General features: G+C 35.9%; 1 protein-coding gene across 1 annotated transcript in view; it reads left to right on the top strand.

The window, feature by feature from the left end:
* The window catches only part of snd1 (staphylococcal nuclease and tudor domain containing 1), a 168,708-nt gene that overhangs the window by 4,747 nt on the left and 144,025 nt on the right, over positions 1-19,936 (top strand). Inside the window, exons 3-10 of the mRNA XM_058774227.1 lie at positions 1,633-1,753; positions 1,857-1,938; positions 4,451-4,611; positions 6,597-6,688; positions 7,103-7,261; positions 8,581-8,687; positions 9,057-9,147; positions 18,307-18,411. Of these exons, the coding sequence (XP_058630210.1) occupies positions 1,633-1,753; positions 1,857-1,938; positions 4,451-4,611; positions 6,597-6,688; positions 7,103-7,261; positions 8,581-8,687; positions 9,057-9,147; positions 18,307-18,411 (918 nt within the window). The remainder of the gene's footprint in view (positions 1-1,632; positions 1,754-1,856; positions 1,939-4,450; positions 4,612-6,596; positions 6,689-7,102; positions 7,262-8,580; positions 8,688-9,056; positions 9,148-18,306; positions 18,412-19,936) is intronic.

Genomic DNA, 19,936 nt, shown 5'->3' on the forward strand with positions numbered 1-19,936 from the left:
AAAAATAATAATAATAAATTTTATTTGTAGTGCGCCTTTTTTAAACTCAAAGCACTACAACATGTACAAACAAAATAACAAATCAACCAAACTACTTAATATCAAAAATAGAATCGCAGTAATCATCATAAATTAAAAGCTTTACTAAAAAGGTGCGTCTTAAGAAGTTCCTTAAAACAGTCCAAGGAAGCAGCGTTCCTAATAAATGCAGGTAATGAGTTCCATAACTTGGGTGCATTATAGGAAAAAGCCCATGGTTTTTAATTTACAACGAGTCTGATACAAAGGAAGACAACCAGCAGAGCGGAGAGAGTAAGAAGGAGTGGAAAGAGTGACCAAGTCACTAATGTAATCTGGGGCCAGCCCATGCACTGCTTTATAGGTTAAAATCAATTTGTGATTGAACCGGCAGCCAATGAAGTTGCTGGAGCACTGGGGTAATGTGATGGCGTGTCGTGCAGCTGAGTTTTGTACAGTATATATTGCAAACTCTTAACAGAACTTGCTGGGAAACCCCCAAAGAGAGAATTACAATAATCGAGCTGTGATGTGATAAAGGCATGAATAAGCCTCTCAGCATCAGGCCTAGAGAGAAAGGGTCTAATGCGAGCAATGTTACAAAGATGGAAAAAAGCTACTTTAGTTATGTGTTTGAAGTGAGAATTAAAAGTCAGCTGAGCATCAAAAATCAAGCCCAAATTACATACCTGGGTAGAAGGAGATATTTGGGTTTTGTCAACCGAAAGTTTAAAATTACTGCACCTATTAACATTAGACGGAGTGCCAATTAATAAAATTTCAGTTTTAGAACAATTTAGCTTTAGAAAGTTGTTTCATCCATGCCTTGATTTCCAGCAAACAGGCAGAAAGAGTCGAAGAGGAAGAAGTGGAATCAGGCTGAGTGCTAATATAAATCTGGGTGTCGTCTGCGTGACAATGAAAGCCCAGGCCATACTTCTGAATAATCTGCCCAAGAGGCAGCACTAAATAAAACAACATTAGTTAATATGAACAATATTTATATAGCATTTTATTATTCATAGTTAATATTAAGTTCAAAATGTATTAATACATTAAAATTTAAAGTTGTATCTGTTAATATTTAGTTAATGTACTGTGAACTAACATGAACATTTTTACTAACATTAACAAAGTTTAATAAATGCTGTAAAAATATATTGTTTATTGTTGGTTCATGTTAGTTAATGCGTTAACTAATGTTAACAAATGAGACCTTATTGGAAAATGTTTCCAATAATTTTAACGCCTAATGTAGCATTACTTTCTTTTTTATCAGCAATGTTGAATTTTGCTGTTTAATCTACATTGTGAATAATCTGGTAAAATGCATACCTTGAATGCAGTGTTAGTCACTTTGGATAATATAGAATCTCACGTCTGCCAAATGCATAAATGTTTCGCTCTACATTTTTCCTTAGTAATAAATCCATTATGTTTCTAAACCTTGAATTCATCTTTTTTTTTTTTTTTTTTGCAAGGGATTTCTACACTTTTGTTAGGACATTTTCATTCTCTCTTGAGTGAATGGAGGCTCTTTTTAGTAGCTAATACACATCCTCCAGTGCTGAATGGCTCTGAATGGCTGTAAATAGCTGTGTGTGTTCTTTGCAGCCATGGGCTTTCCAGGCACGAGAGTTTTTGCGCAAGAAGGTAATCGGCAAAGAAGTCTGCTTCACCGTGGAGAATAAAACCCCTCAAGGCAGGGAATACGGCATTGTCTACCTGGGAAAAGGTGAGTGATGTTTGTGTTCACCAAAAAGATTCTCAGTGCGACAGTGCTGATCTGAAATGTTTATTGTAGTGTTGTTATAGTAACACACTTGATCTCCCCAAAGACACCTCAGGAGAAAATATCGCAGAGTCCCTGGTGACTGAAGGTCTTGCCACAGTTCGCAGAGAAGGCATCAGAGGAAACAAGTAAGAACACTGCATGTGTTTTTTTTTTTTTTTTTTTTTTCCCAAGCATCAAACCACCGGTGTCAGTACGGTTCTTGCACCTATTGTCAAAGCCTTCACAATGCCGGCTATGTTTTTCCCTTCGGCTGAGATCATTTGCGTTGTCACAGTGGTTTTATTGTAAAACACATTATTTGTCCTGCAGGGGGCAGTGTTTGCCTTTAATGAACTTTAGACATTCTCTGGCTTTATTGCTTTTCATATTTCTCCGTTTGATCTTTCGCTCCCTCTTCTGGTCACATCTGCTCATTACACGTCCTGTCTATCCACCCTTCTCTCTTTGGCTAGAAGCAATGTAATATTGTCCTAAGCTTTTGGGACTTAATGATGCGTATGCGGGCTGCTCTGTGAAATGGCCCTGAACAATTGCCAGTGGAATCGGTTTGCTTTAGGCTCATTTTCCCCACAGGAGACGGTGGTGTTAGACCCACTGTTCTCTCCATAGCCCCTGAACAGCCTTCTCATTAGCCGGGCCTGCTGTGGCCCATCACAGCCCACTGGATCGGCTATCATAATCTCCAAAGGAGTCGTGTTTAAACCTGGGCCGCACTCTGCCCACCAGCTCTCAATTAGGCACAGCCGAGCTGGGAAGGATGCCCACTCCTCTCCCTGACATGTTCTTGCTCTGTCTTTTGAAAAGATGAAGGAAAATAAAACTTTACTAGAAAAAGACAGCTCAAGATGGCTGCTGAGATTTGGCAGCCCCTTATTTCCTGTAGTTAAAATTTATGAAGGCTTAGATAATTGGAGCTGTGGGCTTGTCATTTAATAGGCAGAAGGCGACTTTTCTCTGACATTTGCTTTACCAGCCTCGCTGGTTACTTCATGAGTGAGACTTTAAGTAAGAGTCGGGTATTAACAGCTGTCCTGTGTCTTGTCATCTTGCATAGCGGAAAAAGAGGGCCAATGAACCCAGATGGCTGGTTTGAATATTTTGAGCTTTGTGTCTGTGTCCATTAGACGTGGCTGTGTCCTAGTCTCCCTCGAGCTGCCTGCAGTCTGTTTACTGACCAAAAAAAAAGAAAAAAGAAATTATTAGATAAATAACAAATCAGTTATTTTTAAAAATTGCTGGGTTAGTGGCTTTTAATATTTAAAATGCACTCAGAGTTTTGTTTTCAGGCACAAAGCAAGTACACTAGATACTCGCATACATTTTCCATTGTTTATAGTGGTTTCTGTACAACCGCCCACTGAGATTAGATGTTATTGATTTCAAATTTAGTATAAAATCCAAGCAAACTGTGGTTGGCCACTCAGGAGGTCTATCCAGTGTTGTTACTGTTATTTTATCATTTTGCATTAATTGAAATAAAGCTAAAATTATAAAGGTTGCCTTGGCAACTAATTGAAAGAAAATAAGTTTAAATACTAAAACTGAAATAAAATCATTTAAAACTAAAGAGAGAAAAAAAACTAATAAAAATGACAAAACAAAATTAGTGAAACTTTAATTATAATGAAACAGAAATATATATGTATATATAAATAAAAGCCAATTCAAAATATTCATAAATACTACAACACTACGTAAATAAAACTAAAATAACACTCTTTCTATTAGTTTGTAGCCATAATGCATTGCTGACCAGACTTGAAGCAATGTCAAAACACTGGATTTGTGAAAGGGCTTTTATTTTTATTTTTAGCAAAATTCAAAGCTTAAATACATTAAAATAATTTAAGTATAGAGAAATACCAGTTATACATTCAGAATGCGTGCTCGTCCACATTAGATCTGATATATATCTAAAAGACAAATAATTCAATCTTGTCTTTTCATCTGGTTTCAGTGAGACATGAATAAATTGAAAATTCAATTATCATTGTATGTTTTAATATTCAATCGCTGCCATCGCATCATCAAAACTCCCATAATTCATAATTTAATTCTAGAATTTTGTTTGTTGTCCGAGCCAAGACATTAAAGGAAGGGCTGATACATCATTGACAGAGTTGCTGGTCAGACTGGATCTTTAATTAATGGACTTTCACCACCCACGTTTTTTTTTTTTTTTCGCACAAAAAAAAAAAAGTTTTCATCATAGATTCTGATTCATCTCTCTCTCGTTCGTTCTGTCTGTCTGTCTTGCCTCTTTAAGTCTGTTCATTATTAAGGCCAGCGCTACTTACTAACTGATAGTGCCTTATTAAAAAATCTGACGAGTGTCTGCCGTGGTCAGACTGTTTAATTTCCCTTAAAGATAATGATGGCTTTTAGAACAACAGAGGAATTAATTGAAACATGTGTTGGCTTTTGATAATGAACAAACTCATTTGAAGAGCTTATCAAGGCCTCAGAAAGGGGCAGCTCTCTGTGAGAGACCTCTACATCTGTTGCTCAGTGCATTGAAGGTGGAGAGGAAAGAAAGGAGGGCTAAAATGAGCTTGCCTTGTTTTTGGCTCTCCGAACTCTTGTGGTACACTCTTTGGTCTGTAATTTGATTTTTACTGGACTTTCTGTGTGTTTCAGTCCTGATCAGGCTAGACTGTGTGATTTGGAGGACCAAGCCAAGGCTGCTAAAAAGGGTCAGTGGTCTGAGGGTGGAGGCTCACACACTATTCGAGATCTGAAGTATACCATCGAGAACCCTCGCAACTTTGTGGATTCCCTCCACCAGAAACCAGTCAATGGTAAGATGTGATAAAGTTTGTAGATCACATATTGTACTCTTGAGGGCCAGTACACACCAATGCTGGAAAAACATCTCAAGTATTCTAGATCAAGTTCAAATTTCATATTTATGAATGCAAATTTACTAATAAAAAACCTCAGCTGATTTTAACGAGTGAAGAAAGGCAGTACATAGACCTAAATAAGAATCTATCTGAATAAAAAAACTATTAAAGCTTTAAATATTTGCAAGTTTTGAGAAAACTGTCTATCTATCTCTATCTGTGGTTAAAATTGTATTCTTTTTCTTTTTTCTTTTTCTTTGTTTACTTTTAAGTTGTTTAATAATATACACTTATACGTATGTGTATGTATATATGTGTGTATGTTTTGTTTTTTCTTAAAGACAATTAAATATTAGTTATGAATAAATATTAATTAATATTTTATTGCCGTATAATGAGAATTTAGACAATAATCTACAAAGAAAAAATGGATCATTAATATTACAAATCAACATAAATATTGTGAATTTAATAATTGTTAATCATATTAAACTTAAATGATCAACTTATTTAATGTAATATTTTAAAATCTAAAACATTTTTTAATTAACTTTTAAAATAGTGATGTTTATTTAAAATAATAATAATAATAATAATAATAATAATAATAATAATAATAATAATAGTACTTAGTGTACGATAAAATGGAATAATAATAAAAAACAAAAGAAAACCCTGGTGTGAGTCACACCGGAGGTACCGGAGCAATATTTAGGGACCACAATATTATAAAGACTTAAGGGAATTTTGCAGGGTGTTTTCTTTTCACCCAGAACACCCTAAAATTATGCTGAATGTTTTCTTCAGACAAAAGCTGAAATTACACACATTAAAGCACTCAATTCTCTCTGGTGTAATGTCTCACTCTTCTTCCAGAAGCCCTTTTTTTTTCTCTTCACAGCTCTGCACACAGCTCATTTCTCCTATTTAAACTGAATACTAACCCTGATGAGAGTTAACCTCCATCAGAGGGCTAGCCAGCTCACTGCAAATGAACAACTGAGTCATTAAATGCTATAGAAATATGCCCCGTTTCCCCTCTTCGCTAACAAGCTTATTAGATGCTAATCAGAAGTCAAAGTTGCGACATTGTATTGTAATATTGAATTTAAACACACTTGGCCACATGACCCTTAACGGCGTGGCTGTGATTCACCTTCTTATCGAATTATTTCACAGCTCTCGCTGTGCAGTTATGCCAAGTGATTTTTAAACATGCCAATTTGTTGTTCTCTTCAGAAGTGAGCACCATACAGAACTGGAGAGGCCTGTTTACATACTGGCAGCTACCCACATGCTGTTGAATTTGAATTGGAAAAACAAAGTTAGAATCAAATTAACATGCTGGATTGTCTTAGTTTTAACTATTACAATAGTTGAAGAGAGTTCATCGTGCTGTAATTCATCATTCTATCACCAGTTTTGTACGCTACCTTTCAAAAATTTGGGGTCAGTGAGATTTTTATGCATTAAACTGATCAATAATTTATAATGTTACAAAATATTGCTATTTTACATAAATGCAGTTTATCAAAGAATTCTGAAAAAAAAAAAATCACAGTTTCCACAAAATTGTTCAAATATTTTAAAAATAACAAAATTAGGGTACTAGAATGATTCTTTTAAGCATCATGTGACACTGAAGACTGGAGTATTGACTGCTGAAAATTCAGCTTTGCTATCACAGAAATAAGTTGCATTTGAAAATTTATTAGAAATGTTATTTTAAATTGTAAAATATCCCAATTTTCTTATTGTATTTTTGATAGAATAGAATCAAATATAATTTTTTTTTTTTTTAAAGCGTTAATGTGTTACTAACCCCTTTTGATTAGTACTGTTATTGTAATTGTGTGAAACAGAAGCTGAAACCAGATTACACTTTCAAGTTTGGTCCTTCATTAACTCACTCTCTATCTTTTTCTTATACACTCACACAGCCATTATTGAACATGTGCGTGATGGCTGCATGGTAAGGGCGCAGCTTCTGCCCGACTACTATCTGGTGACAGTCATGCTGTCTGGAGTCAAGGTGAGTTTCAGTCCTTCTCTATGTAAAGTTATGAATTAAAGATACCCAATTTCTTTCAGCAGAACCCTCGAGACCAATATTTCTTAGGATTCCTCAGTTTCTTATTAGTTCATCTCTTGATGGGTAGCCTTGAGAGATTCCCTCTAGGTTTTCTTAGACCAGACCTGTTCCATGAATTCAGTAGACCATCTTACTGCTTAATCTTGCTAATCATGAAAAAATGAACTCCATAACTGTGCTAAATTAAGTGCGGTCGAACTAGAGTTTTCACTCAGTGGCTTTTCAGGAAAGGGTTTACATTCTGTGTAAAGAATGACTGTGTTTTGTTTTCTGGGATTTGTTTCTTAGTATTTCTGAGTAGATTTCAGAGAATGTATATTTTCTGTAATGTTTATGAAAAATCTGTGTCTCCAGTGCCCTACGTTTAAACGGGAGGCAGATGGCACCGAGACCCCTGAGCCCTTTGCAGCAGAGGCAAAGTTCTTCACAGAGTCGAGGCTTCTTCAGCGAGATGTGCAGATCATTTTGGAGTCTTGTCCCAACCAGGTCATTCTGGGCACCATCTTGCATCCGGTATGAAGCCACATCAGACGTGTTTTCTGATTGATCTCTCTAATAACTGCAGTTGAACAGGAGTGTAAACCATTTAAATTACCTTATTTCATATTTAGGCTAGATCAATTGTCTTGATCCCAAATCTTAAAGTGTGTGAGATGGATTTTCTCGGTTGGAAACCCTGGCAAGCAATACTGGGAGAATTTAATTGTTTGGTTTTTTGCGTGTGTCTGTGTGTTTTAAAGTGGCAAACAATACTGGGAAAAAGTATTTGTTTGATTTTTTTTTTTTGTGTGTGTTTTGGTTGCATTGAGTACCTGATAGCCTACAGTTTGTTTGTTTGTTTGCTTTTTGTTTTCAAAGTGACAAACAATACTTGGAGAATTAATTAGTTTGATTTTCTGTTTTGTTTGTTTATTTTTTACTGTTTTTTGCATTGGTTTTCATTTTGTTTTTTTGTTTTGTTTCTGTTTTGGTTGCATTGAGTACGTGATAGAATACAGTTTGTCTGTTTTTTGTTTTGTTTGTTACCTGCTATAAATAAATTGTCACTACGAATGTTTAGTTTTCAGCCAGCGTACATGGTTTTTAACATTCCACATGTAAACCACAATGACTGTCAAAACTAAGTACATCAGGGACAGGAATTTTATAGGACACCAGTTTTGATACCACATCAGAAGTAATACTATTTTTTTTTTTAAGTGAACATTGTTCCCTCAAGCAATTATTCAAGACAAGTAAACAGTCAGTTAGACCATTTAAGAACAAAGAAATGCTACCAGCTGTAGAACAAAATAAAAATAGATTAAAAAACAATAGATAAAAGATGTAAACGAAGTAAACAGTGCTGAGAGATTTAACAACAATATAAAGGATTCAAATAAACTTGACTGAAATACTGGTTCTTTTGATATCCCTAATGCGTATAATGCAAACACCAAGGCTGTAATCAGTAATACATGCTGTGGCGATGTGGGAAGCTCTACAGGTCCAGACTTTAATATATTATGCACGTTTATTGAACAGGCACTTCAGTGCCAAGAATCATTAATAAATTGAATTCATTCACTTTGAAACCGCAGGTATAAAGCCTTCTCATGTCATAGTTCTTGTTAATCAGAGTGTCAGACATAATCCATGTCACACAATGTGTGAGGGTGTTTTGCTCATGAACAATATTATACACAATAACCTTAGTGGTCTCTTTCTGTTGATAATGCCAGCAAAGCTTCTCACTGTCAGTCTGTAGGTTTACCCTGTCCTCTTTCCCAGTTTCTGATACATTTCTTTGCTAACATGATATCCTTATGTGTTTGTGTGTGTGTTTATTGCAGAACGGGAACATCACAGAGTTGCTGTTGAAGGAAGGCTTTGCACGTTGTGTCGACTGGTCCATGGCTGTGTACACACAGGGTGCAGAGAAACTCAGAGCAGCAGAACGGTCAGTGCTTGTCAGTCGGCCAGTTGTCAGCCCTAGTTCACTATTCAAATACGCCTGACATTTCAGATGTTGCATCAGACTGAGCAGCTTGTTAAATGGTTTAGACTGTCTCGGGTTGCTCTTACTTCATGTTTCAGCAGAATAGTTTAGCAAATGTGGCAACTTATCACACAGCCGTTTAAGAACACCTGCCCTGATGCCCACCTGCTGGCTTACTGAAGCATTAGACACAATCACAATGAAATATGATAGGAGCACACGAGGTTGTGTCTTTAATCCAATTAAGTGCATATGCGGCTGTCCTTTATGCAGTGCTTCATTTTGGTGAAATGCCTTATTTATCTCTCTCTCTCTCCAAAACCCTTGCAGATCAGCAAAAGAGCGTAAAGTGAGAATCTGGAAGGACTATGTTGCTCCCACAGCCAATCTGGACCAGAAGGACAGACAGTTTGTAGCAAAGGTGAGTTTTTGTTCTCACTTACTTTTTCTGTTTCAATCCTTGCAGCCTTAATAGTGAAAAAACACAGAATCAGGATACAAGGGACAATGACATGATGCTGGCTTATTTATTTATCCAGCTTATTTGTCCAGATTTATTCATTCATTCTAAAATAAATCTAAATAATGAATGGCAAAATGAAAACAAAAAGCCTCATTAAAAGCCCTACTTTTTGGTTTTTGATGATCTGTTACACTGAAATGTACGTCATATGGACGAAATTATCGGTTGCTAGAGCAAGCAACAACAAACATTCTCCTAAAATAAGAAATTATATTATAGTGAGGACCCCTGAGGACCCTCATGACTGTGTCATCCTCAAATTTGAGATAATTTTACTTTTTTTGACATGGCAAGGTTAGTTCTGGTTGTAAAATGTACGATTTGATTGTGATATTTATGAGTGATATTTTTTTTTTTGGGAAATAATTAAATTATGCACATTTATATTCACGTTTTAAGAAAATAAAAAAATATTACATTTTACTTAATGGCTCTGCCACATGACATTTTTGAGTCATGAATTTGAAAGGATTTATGTGTTTCAAATCCAAAAGAAAAGAACATGAATGCAAGGAAGAACAATGTAAGATCTTGGTACATTTTAACCTACATTTTATTTATTCTTTGTGTTCTTGCTATTGACCCACAAAACGAGCCGTCAGAAATCTGAACCGTCACACCACTAATTTCTTATATAGATGGTGTTGCAGTTCTGAACTCTTCAAAAGTGCTTCTGATGTTTCTCACTGAAGGTCACTGAAACCTGTTGATCTAAACTCAGCCCTCGAGCCCTCCAGCCAAACCCTTGATCTTTAGACATTAGGCTTTTTTCACTTGGAACATCTAAAAATAACATAAGGAGAAGTCTGCAGAGTTTAGGACGACGCTTCCAGACCAGCAAAGCGTGACATTTCACCAGCTGAGTCCCAACATGATAACAAATAACCGTTTCTACTCTGTCTTCTCTTCAAACTCCTTTATAACAGAGGCTTCTGAAGAATATTTGAGCACCGCAGTCTCTATTAAAGTGCTGACTGTGGTTGACGTACTCGTCTCCCTGACGCCTTGTTCTCTATTGTGTCTGTCAGCGAGGCAGGTCTTTCAGGTCTCAGGTGTTTCATTTCATTTTGCATACTCTGTAAAGTCAGCCTTGGGCCGCCTCAGCGGTTCTGTTCAGCTGCAGCCTTCAGCGTTCCCACTGCTAAATTACCGCTGAATATCTGCTTTTGCGTCCCTGGCCTAGAATGCACGAGGAAAGAATAAGACAACGATACCTTTAAGGGTTATTTGCTTTCCTCGCATGTTAAAAAACAGTTAAGTCTGAAAAAGATGCAAGATTGAACATGAAATCAAAATTGACCTGCTTTTCTGTCTTAATACGCAATCATTCAAAAGTTTGGGGTCTGTAAGATATTTATATGTAAGTATTCTTGAAAGAAATCTCATATGCTCACCAAGACTTTGATCAAAAATAAAGTAAAAACTGTAGTATTGCATCATAATATAAAATTTTAAATAGCTACTTTATATTTAATCAAATAAAATGTAAAACGTATGATGGCAAAGATTCATTTTTATCAGCTATTACTCTAGTCCTTCGGAAATCATACTAATATGCTGATTTAGACGTCAGTAAACATTTATTACGTTTATCAGTATTGAAAATTAGTTTTGCTGCTTAATATTTGGGGAAACTATGACACTTTCATGATTATTTGAACAGTATTTATTTGAATTTTTTCAGATTGAAAAAAATTATTATACCTTTTACTGTTGCTTTTTGGTCAATTTAATGCATCCTAGCTGAATAAAAGTGTTAATTTAAAAAGAAAACTTCTTACTGAAAAGACTTAAATTCTTGCTAATACCGAGCATTTGAATGGTAGTGTTTCTGATTAATGTGCACAAATATGTACGTTATTTAATAGAAAAAAAAAGCCTTTTACTCTGCTTCTGAAATGTCATGCAGGTGGCAACAAATAATGGTAAGCTATGCATGCGTTATTTTAATTAACATTTTTTTTCTAATATATTGCTAACCATGGATAAAATCTTTTTTTTTTTTTTTATGTTTGTTAGAAATACATTACATTATGGTCTATGAATGCTATTTCACATTGACTTTAAGATTTAAGAAGAATGTGTTACTTTTTGCAGTGGATGTGCTGATATTACCACATCAGTAAGGTTTGTTAGCTTTGTTTAAACTGCTGCCTCCTGGTCTTAATTGATATGTTGACACTGTGTGCTCTCTCCTAAGTCAGCAACTGTGCTTTTGCAGAAAGTTTCTTCATTCTCCTTAAAGTAAGGTTGTTTCACTGAACTTCAAGACCTTTAAAATATTCATGCTTGGCCTTTGGTTATGTAAAGGTGTTGCACTGCAATCTGCTTACAGAATTAGTTTCAAAATCCGCAGACACAAAAGTATGTTTTTGCCTGAGTCAGAAAATACCAGAAGTGAAGAATAAAACATTTATATGAGCTTTAGCTTGCCTCAGATCTCTCTGAGCCGGGAGAGAAAGAAGATATACTTTGAAATTGTGTGCGTGTGTGTGTTTAAGTGAGTGTGTGAGAGAGAGAGAGAGAGAGAGAGAGAGAGAGAGAGAGACTCAACAGAAAAAGCTACTGACAAAGGCAGAATGGCAAGTATTTGTAAGCTGTTTCTGTGTCCTGGCATACAGGTCTAGCGTTTTTAATTGGTTTGCATTTCCTGTGTGCAAAGTGAATCTGTTTTTTATTTATTTTTTTATTTTTATTTAATTTATAGATGATTTGGAAACTATAAACAATCTGTAAGTAGATCTATTTACAGAAATTACAATTTTACATAAAGATTTAGAGTTCCAATGTAAATAGCATGGTATATACACTTCCGTTCAAAAGCTTATTTTTTCTTCTCAGGATGATTTTTTTTTTTTTTTTTTAGTAATACTTTTATTTAGCAAGAATGCAATAAATTGATCAAAAGTGTGAGTAAAGACATGTATAATGTTGCACAAGATTTATAGTTCAAATAAATGCTGTTCTTTTGAACTTTCTTTATATCAAAGAATCCTGATAAGAATGTATCACTGTTTCCAAGAATTAGCAGCATAACTGTTTTTTGTAACAACATTAGAATATTATAATGATTTCTGAAGAATCATGACACAAAATCATGTGAATAAATAGCTGCTGAAAATTCAGCTTTGCCATCACAGGAAAAAAAATTGCATTTAAAATACTTGAAAGAAAACTGGCGTTTTAATTGTAATATTTCACAATATTACTTTTTCTTTCTGGCTTGATAAGCATGAAACATTTCTTTCAAAGGCATAAAATCTTACTGATCCCAAATGTTTGAACGGTAGTGTAAATATGAAAATCATTCAGTACTATATGGTATGTATCAGGAGTATCATACTAATTACCATGGTATTACCACTTTTTTAAATGTTTTAATCTTAGTGTCAAATATACCAATATGAGGAATTATAGGAAAAGACACAGATCTCAAGATGTACATTTTAAAAAATTGTACCAAATATTTGAATATTTTCTGACTTCTTGGTGTCCTTTTGATGTAGTTCTAGTCACGGTCTGTAGGTGGCAGTGGCTCCCTGTCATGTTCAGTGGGCTGCAGTACCAGAGTGAGTCATGGATCTGGGCTGTAGATCCCTGTTGGCAGCTTGCGGTGAAGTGCCTTGCATGTGTGACTGCTAATGAAACGGCAAAATGTTCTCCTTACTGTTCCCAGTTCTGCTCTGCTACTACCAAACAGAAAAATAAAACCACCGATTTGCTCAGCTGACCTTGTTGATTTGGGACTGAGCGCATTTAGGAACACAAGCGCGCACACACACCTGCATAAACCATGACATTCTCTGCTGTATCACTGCCGAGCATTCAGCCGAATGTTTTTGCAAGTGATCTGTTTAATTTCCACTCTGAAGATTTAGTTCAAAGCCAGACGATTTGTCAGTCTGTGATGTAATTCTGCTCATATCATCCTTCTTTCCTGCTCATGTCCCTCTGAAGACTGTAATTTTGTCTTCATTTGCTCGGATCAGATAATGCATGTATTTTTGAGGCATTCCTCTGCCTATTCAGGTCTGATTATATCTGATCCATTACCCAGACCCGCACAAATGCCAGTCATCTTCCACATCACTGGCTCCTCTATTAAATAACTTTGAGTTGATGATCATATAAGACGACATGGATATGATATACTCAGACATGGTTCTAAACGTCAGAGCTTTTGTGACATTTGTCGTCTTGTGCGGATGGTCCCTGTACGCAACGGATGCGGCCCGCACATGTAACGCATGGTCTGGCGAGTCCTCTTAGATTTAATGTAATATGATTCTGTCACAAAACCTGCATGTCAAAGGTGGCACATGCCAGTTTTAACCTCAGGAGTCTCTTCACATTGCTTGTCTTTTTCTTTCTGTACTTTTCGAAGTGATCAGACAATGAAAAATCCCATAGATAGATCCCATAGACGCACGCTATCATCAAGAATATATATATTCTGATTCTATAATCCTGAAAACATTTATTTTAGTTAGTTAGCTAGTTAGTTGTGCATTTGGTCAAAATTGTGATTTATCAATGACTTGTAATTAGTAACTACATAGAGATGCTCAAGACTGAATTGCAAAGCCTTTGCAACCACTCACAACACCCCAAAATCATGGAGGCAACTTTTTTACGACAAGCAGTTGTATTTTCCCCCAAAAAAGTAAAAAAAAAAAGTGGTTTCTGTCTTTATTGAAGGGGCCATGTCCATGTCTTTTTTTAGTAGATCTGTTACTAAACAAATGCTTTGGCTCACTTCTAAATGCTCAGTTTAATCCTCTTCCTGTTCCTTTTCGTCTAAACAAAATGATGGACCGTTCCCGCCCTCTCTTTCTCTCAGATCCTTTGTGATCCCCGTCGGCTCGCTTTCATTGTCTTATATGAGTGAAATGGTGAGGTAATGGTGGTAGGATGAGAGAATCGGAGAGAGGAGGGTTGTTCTTTTGAGAACGGAGTGTGGGGGAAGTGTTTTGTTTGCAGCTGTTTGCTTTTGTAGCGTGGCTCGTGGCGGGGTACAGTAACGTTTCTCTGGCAACAAGTGAGTCTCTCCTGTCCTCCTGGTGGAGCGGTGACTTGGTCGCCACCTCTCGTTCTCTTTCTAACACCTACTCGCGCACTCTCTCGACATCACTCCTGAATATTGGGGTGACTGACAAATATTCAATGAAAAAACAGGCTGAATACATCATATTCTTTATAAAAAAGTTAAAATGGGGACATTGATCACTGCAGGCAGTTTAAGTGTGAAGAATTCTTACCATTTGTTGAATGTGGTAAATGTTACAAACACAGTGCTTTGATTACTATACATGTGGGCTGAATTTATAATGCAAACATCCTAAAGTCTTTTTTTCAGTATTGACTTTCAAATAGTTACTGTTAAGGCTGACGCAAGCTAATTGTCGGGCTGTCATTAAGTGTCTGTCAATCCAGTTTTTGCAGTGTTTTGTACCATTGGCACTAGTTGCATGAGTTTTTAATTTGAAAGATTAATATATACTACTGCCACCTGTTGGTATGGAGAGCTATTTACACTCACTCAGGTTTAGAATGTGTCTGTAGGCTGTAGACTTTGCAGTCTGTTCAAATGCAATATTTTGATTAGTAATAAATCTTCATCACCTATTTTCAAATGGAGCGCCATTTAATACATAGAACCGTAGTTCACCTACAAGCTACGCAGTTTGTGGTCAGAATCGCAGATGAATCGCCTGAGATATTGAACGTGATATTCCGTAGCTTGTCAATGAATTACGGCTCTGTGTATTGAATGGCGCTCCATTTGAAAACAGGTGATGGAGATTTATTACTAATCACAGAACTGGCTTTACTGATGAGATGCACATGACAATCGCGTGCAGCCCTAGTCCATGGTGTTATTTTCTCGTGGAACAAGCTTTTTTTTTTTGTCCGTAAAGGTGACATATCATCTTTTTCCGCATTTAAGTGCTATAATCGGGTCCCTGGTGCTTCTACCAACCCAGAAAAAATGAAAAAGAATAACCCAGTTACCTTTTTTGGTAAGCCTTTCTCTGCAAGCTTGTGAAAAAATTAGCTGCTTAGAATAATTCAACTGGGATAAGGAATTTTTTTATTTTTTATACACAAGTTTTTAGCTAAGAACACATCTGTCAACTCTCTCTGGTTTAAGAGAAGCTCTGTGGCATGAAACTATGTTCCCAGAGGCACTAAAAACCCTCTCAGATGGAGAGCTAGTTGTTGGAACACACAGGTATTTCTTAGCTAATTTAGCAAATTTGGGGAAATGTGCCTTATGGATGATCCACCACCATGAGCACAAATCAATAGAATATGGATTCAATAGGGTGTATGTATATATGTACAATAATTATATAGCTTTTATTAATGTTAGTCTCTCTCTATCCTCTCTCTCTCTCTCTCTCTCTCACACACACACACACACACACACACACACACACACACATAAAGAACAATATGTATATCTTTTGTAACACTTTTCAATAAGTTTTTATTTTTTAACATTATATAAGTTAACATGAAGTCAACATGAACAATTTTATAGCATTTATGAATCTTCGTTACTGATGTGTTCAAAATGTCTGGTTAATGTACATCAGTTACTGTACCATGAACTAACATAAAGATTTTTTTTACTAATACAAAGAAATATAGTAAAACACATGTTGTTCATACTTAGTTTGTTAGTTTTGAATGAACTAATGTTAAAAACTGTATTCTTGAACTATACTAATTAATATGAACAATAATTATATAACATTTATTAATGTTAAGTTAAATGTATTAATACATTAAAATTGAAAGTTGTATCTTAACATTAGTTTATGTACTGTGAATTAACATAAAATTAATATTCTTAATGTTAGTATTAACTAACATTTAAATAAGATTAATAAATTATTTAAAAATATATTGTTCATTTTTAGTTCATGTTAATTAATGCAATAACTTGTGTTAACCAAAGATACCTTATTGGAAATTGTTGCCAACAATTTTATGATCTATAACCATTTTTATATGGCATTTCTGAAACAATTATATAAAACTATATTAGCAGTAAAATACATATTAACTTATTTTATGTATATATTTCTTATTCTGTTTAACTGAAATGAGCAGTAAATGGTCAGTACTTAAAATATTTCTTATCCTGTACACGGATGTCACGGTTGGGTACGTACCTTGGTTCGGGGGTCACGGTTCGATACGATTTCCGTACAACAGGAAACAAACAAAAATATCTACTATGTTTGGTTTCTTCATTTATTTTGAACAGACAGTAGTACAAATTAATATTTGGTCCCACACGCTTAATTTGTTCACAGAAAGGAAACTCAAATGGCAGAAAGCGACATCCTATTTGCTTTATTTTTGTTTTCATTGTGAGTGTAGAAACATAGTGATGCATTATTGATAAGACAATAAGTGTTTAAAGCCGATTCTGCTGGCAGTTCCAGCATTGCTAACTTGACAGCACAGTTGGTACTTTATCAAATTGAAATACAGTGAACCAAACATCAGTGCACCCTCCTCTGTGTCACCATTGGAATGCGACTGAATTACAAAGCCTATCATTTACATAATAAATAATAGTTTCGCATTCAGATATGTTGCATCGCAAATATGGAAATATTACGGAATATTTGGCGCCCCCTTCTGGATTGGTAGTGAATTGACTGTATTCGTTGAATGGCCTCATGCACCGAACCGAGATGTACGGTGACATGTCTATATGTATAGTGCCACACCATATATATGCATGCATGCATGCATACATGCATACATGCATACATACATACATACATACATACATACATACACGCATGCACGCATACACACTATATTGCCAAAAATATTGGGTCACCCCCTTCTAATGAACAGGTCTTTCCATGAATGATATTCTAGGGAATTGTGTGCTTCTAATTTATTGTTTATATATATATATATATATATATATATATATATATATATATATATATATATATATATATATATATATATATATATATATATATATATATATATATATAAAAACAATACAGTTGAGATCTCATGACGGAACACAAATGGTTGAATGACACTTTCATTTTGATCGCTTCCGCAATGAGGAGCGAGCATGTGCGCATGGTTGCCAGATTGCTTAAAATAAACAAAGCACCGGGAAGAAAATGTATCCTTGTAACAGGGAAGCCCTGATTCGGGGATTTGAACTCTTGATATCTGGCAACTGCACTAATGAAAGTTACCTCACGTCTCTTGCGTGGTAATACTTAAGGGGACGTAATATTGGACATTCGGCGCGTTCTTTTGGGAAAGTATGCTTGAATTTGAAATTCGATATTCACGATATTTTCAAATTCGACATCGTCGTCATAATTATTGCGATTTATTATCGCTAATATTCGATATATCGCCCAGCCCTAGTACTTGCATGCCGTGTGGCAGCCACTTTCTGTGCATGTGCTTTGTATGTGTGCACTCAGAAAACTGTATAAACGAAGTTTAAAGTAATATGATCAAACCCAAACAAATGTTTTTAAGCAGATTATCTGAGGTAAAATCTGTAAAGGCACAGCCCTATTCTGGAAAAGGGGGCAGGGAGCAACAGCTCATTTGCATTTAAAGAGACATGCACAGAAACGGTGTGTTTCTGCTTGCACTCAAATAGGCATTTTCAAAATGGTATAATAAATGATCTGTGGGGTATTTTTATCTGAAACTTCACATTCACATTCTGGGGACACCGGAGACATATGTTATATATTGTAAAAAGGGGCATAATAGGTCTCCTTTAAAACAACAGTTCACCGTGTCTTGTCATGTTTGGACAAAAAGCATTAGTTATGGACAATGAAATATTCAAAGATGTATTCATTTGTGGAGTTTGGACATTAATAGTATCTAATGTCATTGGTTCTTCATTGTCTAATGACCAAATATCATAATGTCAAACCTGCTGCAAGTACGTTATGCCAGAATTCATTGCTAACTAGTTGACCTTTCTGTCTTTTTCTTTCTCTGCATTACTGAATTTCCTTTTTGCCCTCTTCTGTACAGGTGATGCAAGTCGTGAATGCAGATGCCATCGTGGTGAAGCTGAACTCTGGGGAGTATAAGACCATCCACCTGTCCAGCATCAGGCCCCCGAGGCTTGAAGGCGAGGTACGAGTTAATGCATGTCTGTCCTTGGATATCCCTGTCACTAAGGCCATTACTGAATCCACAGGGTGCCGGCTGTCTGTTACACTGTTTGCAAAGTGCTGATGTGAAGGTTTTCTCTCCCCTCCATCTCTTAAAAGCGCCGATCTCCTCCCTTCATGCATCTTTCACGCACAGATCTCAGAGCAGTGTGTTTAGTGTACACTAGGGGGAGCTAGAGACAGAAGCCCACTGGCCCCCCTCCCCTCCACTCGCTCTGACACACCAGTGCTGCACTGCAGCCAAAAGCCCTATAGATCTACTCCCTTAATGAGCACACGCTCTCGCCGAATCTCTCTTCCTCATCTATTAATGTCATACGCGTCCACTCAATCCAAAGCAATTCTCAAATGCTCACTTTTGATTTGCTAGATGTTAACAAATTAATATGGAGGCATCATTTTGCAGGGCTGCGTATGCACACACACATTTTTGCAGTTTTCAAACGCTCAGAAATGTGCTTGTCCGTTCTTATTCACGCCCATTAAGGCTGTTAATGAGAGTTGATGTGTAATGGGTGCTTTGTCTAGCGATGTGTGTGTATTTGAAAGCTGTATGTTAAACTAAAAGCAGTTAAAATTGGAGTGTGAATATCTCGCTGCAATTAGACTCCCTCTTCCTGACCTCCTGTAACAAGACAAAATGATTCAGCATGTTGGAAAAAAATTTGCTTCAGTGATTATTTAGCAAATTAGACATGTAGTTTATTAAGCTTTAATAGGCTTTAAATAACAGAACACTGCAGTTGCATGCACATTTTTGCTGGAAAATAGTTTTGTGTTCTTGTACTTTTGATAGATTCAGCAATATGTTCCAAATCTTTAATGAAGTTTGTGATTATTTTTAAAGGAGGCTTTTCAGAGAGTCGTAATTTGTCATGCACATGTAAACAGAGAGCTGGAATGCGGAGCTGTGGGTCTGTATCTATGGATACCGGGCTGCGGCGAGCATTCGGATCACAGCGTGTTTCTATCCTTGCAGCTTAAAGATGGCTTTAATCAGATCAGAGATGATTACAAAACAATAAAGATTACGGATGCATTTAGATCTCAGACGTGCTTCAGAGGCATGAGACGAACCGAAGAGCTTTGAAAAAATGGTTTTCGTTTTTTTTTTTTTTTTTTTTTTTTTTTTTTTTTTTTAGCATTTTGACTAGTTGATTTTTCTTGAAAGATAAACCTGAAAGCTTGATTTTGACAAAGAGACAGGAAACTGATCTTTTGAATTCTTAGAATCAAGCATTTTAATGAGATGATGTTAATGCCATTTCAGACTGTTTCTTTGTTCAGTTTTCAGCATTTCAGGCAAGTTTTATTATTACTGTTTTACTTAAATGTGTAGTTCACCTAGGGCTGCTCGATTATGGCAAAAAAATCATAATCACGATTATTTTGGTCAATATTGTAATCACGATTATTTAACACGATTATGAATGGGCCATATGACCAAAACTTTATATGAGTGATTTATTTAAAGATAGTGTGATAGG

The sequence above is a fragment of the Onychostoma macrolepis genome, chromosome 04 (genome assembly GCF_012432095.1).
Source record: "Onychostoma macrolepis isolate SWU-2019 chromosome 04, ASM1243209v1, whole genome shotgun sequence".
Taxonomy (NCBI): Eukaryota; Metazoa; Chordata; class Actinopteri; order Cypriniformes; family Cyprinidae; genus Onychostoma; species Onychostoma macrolepis.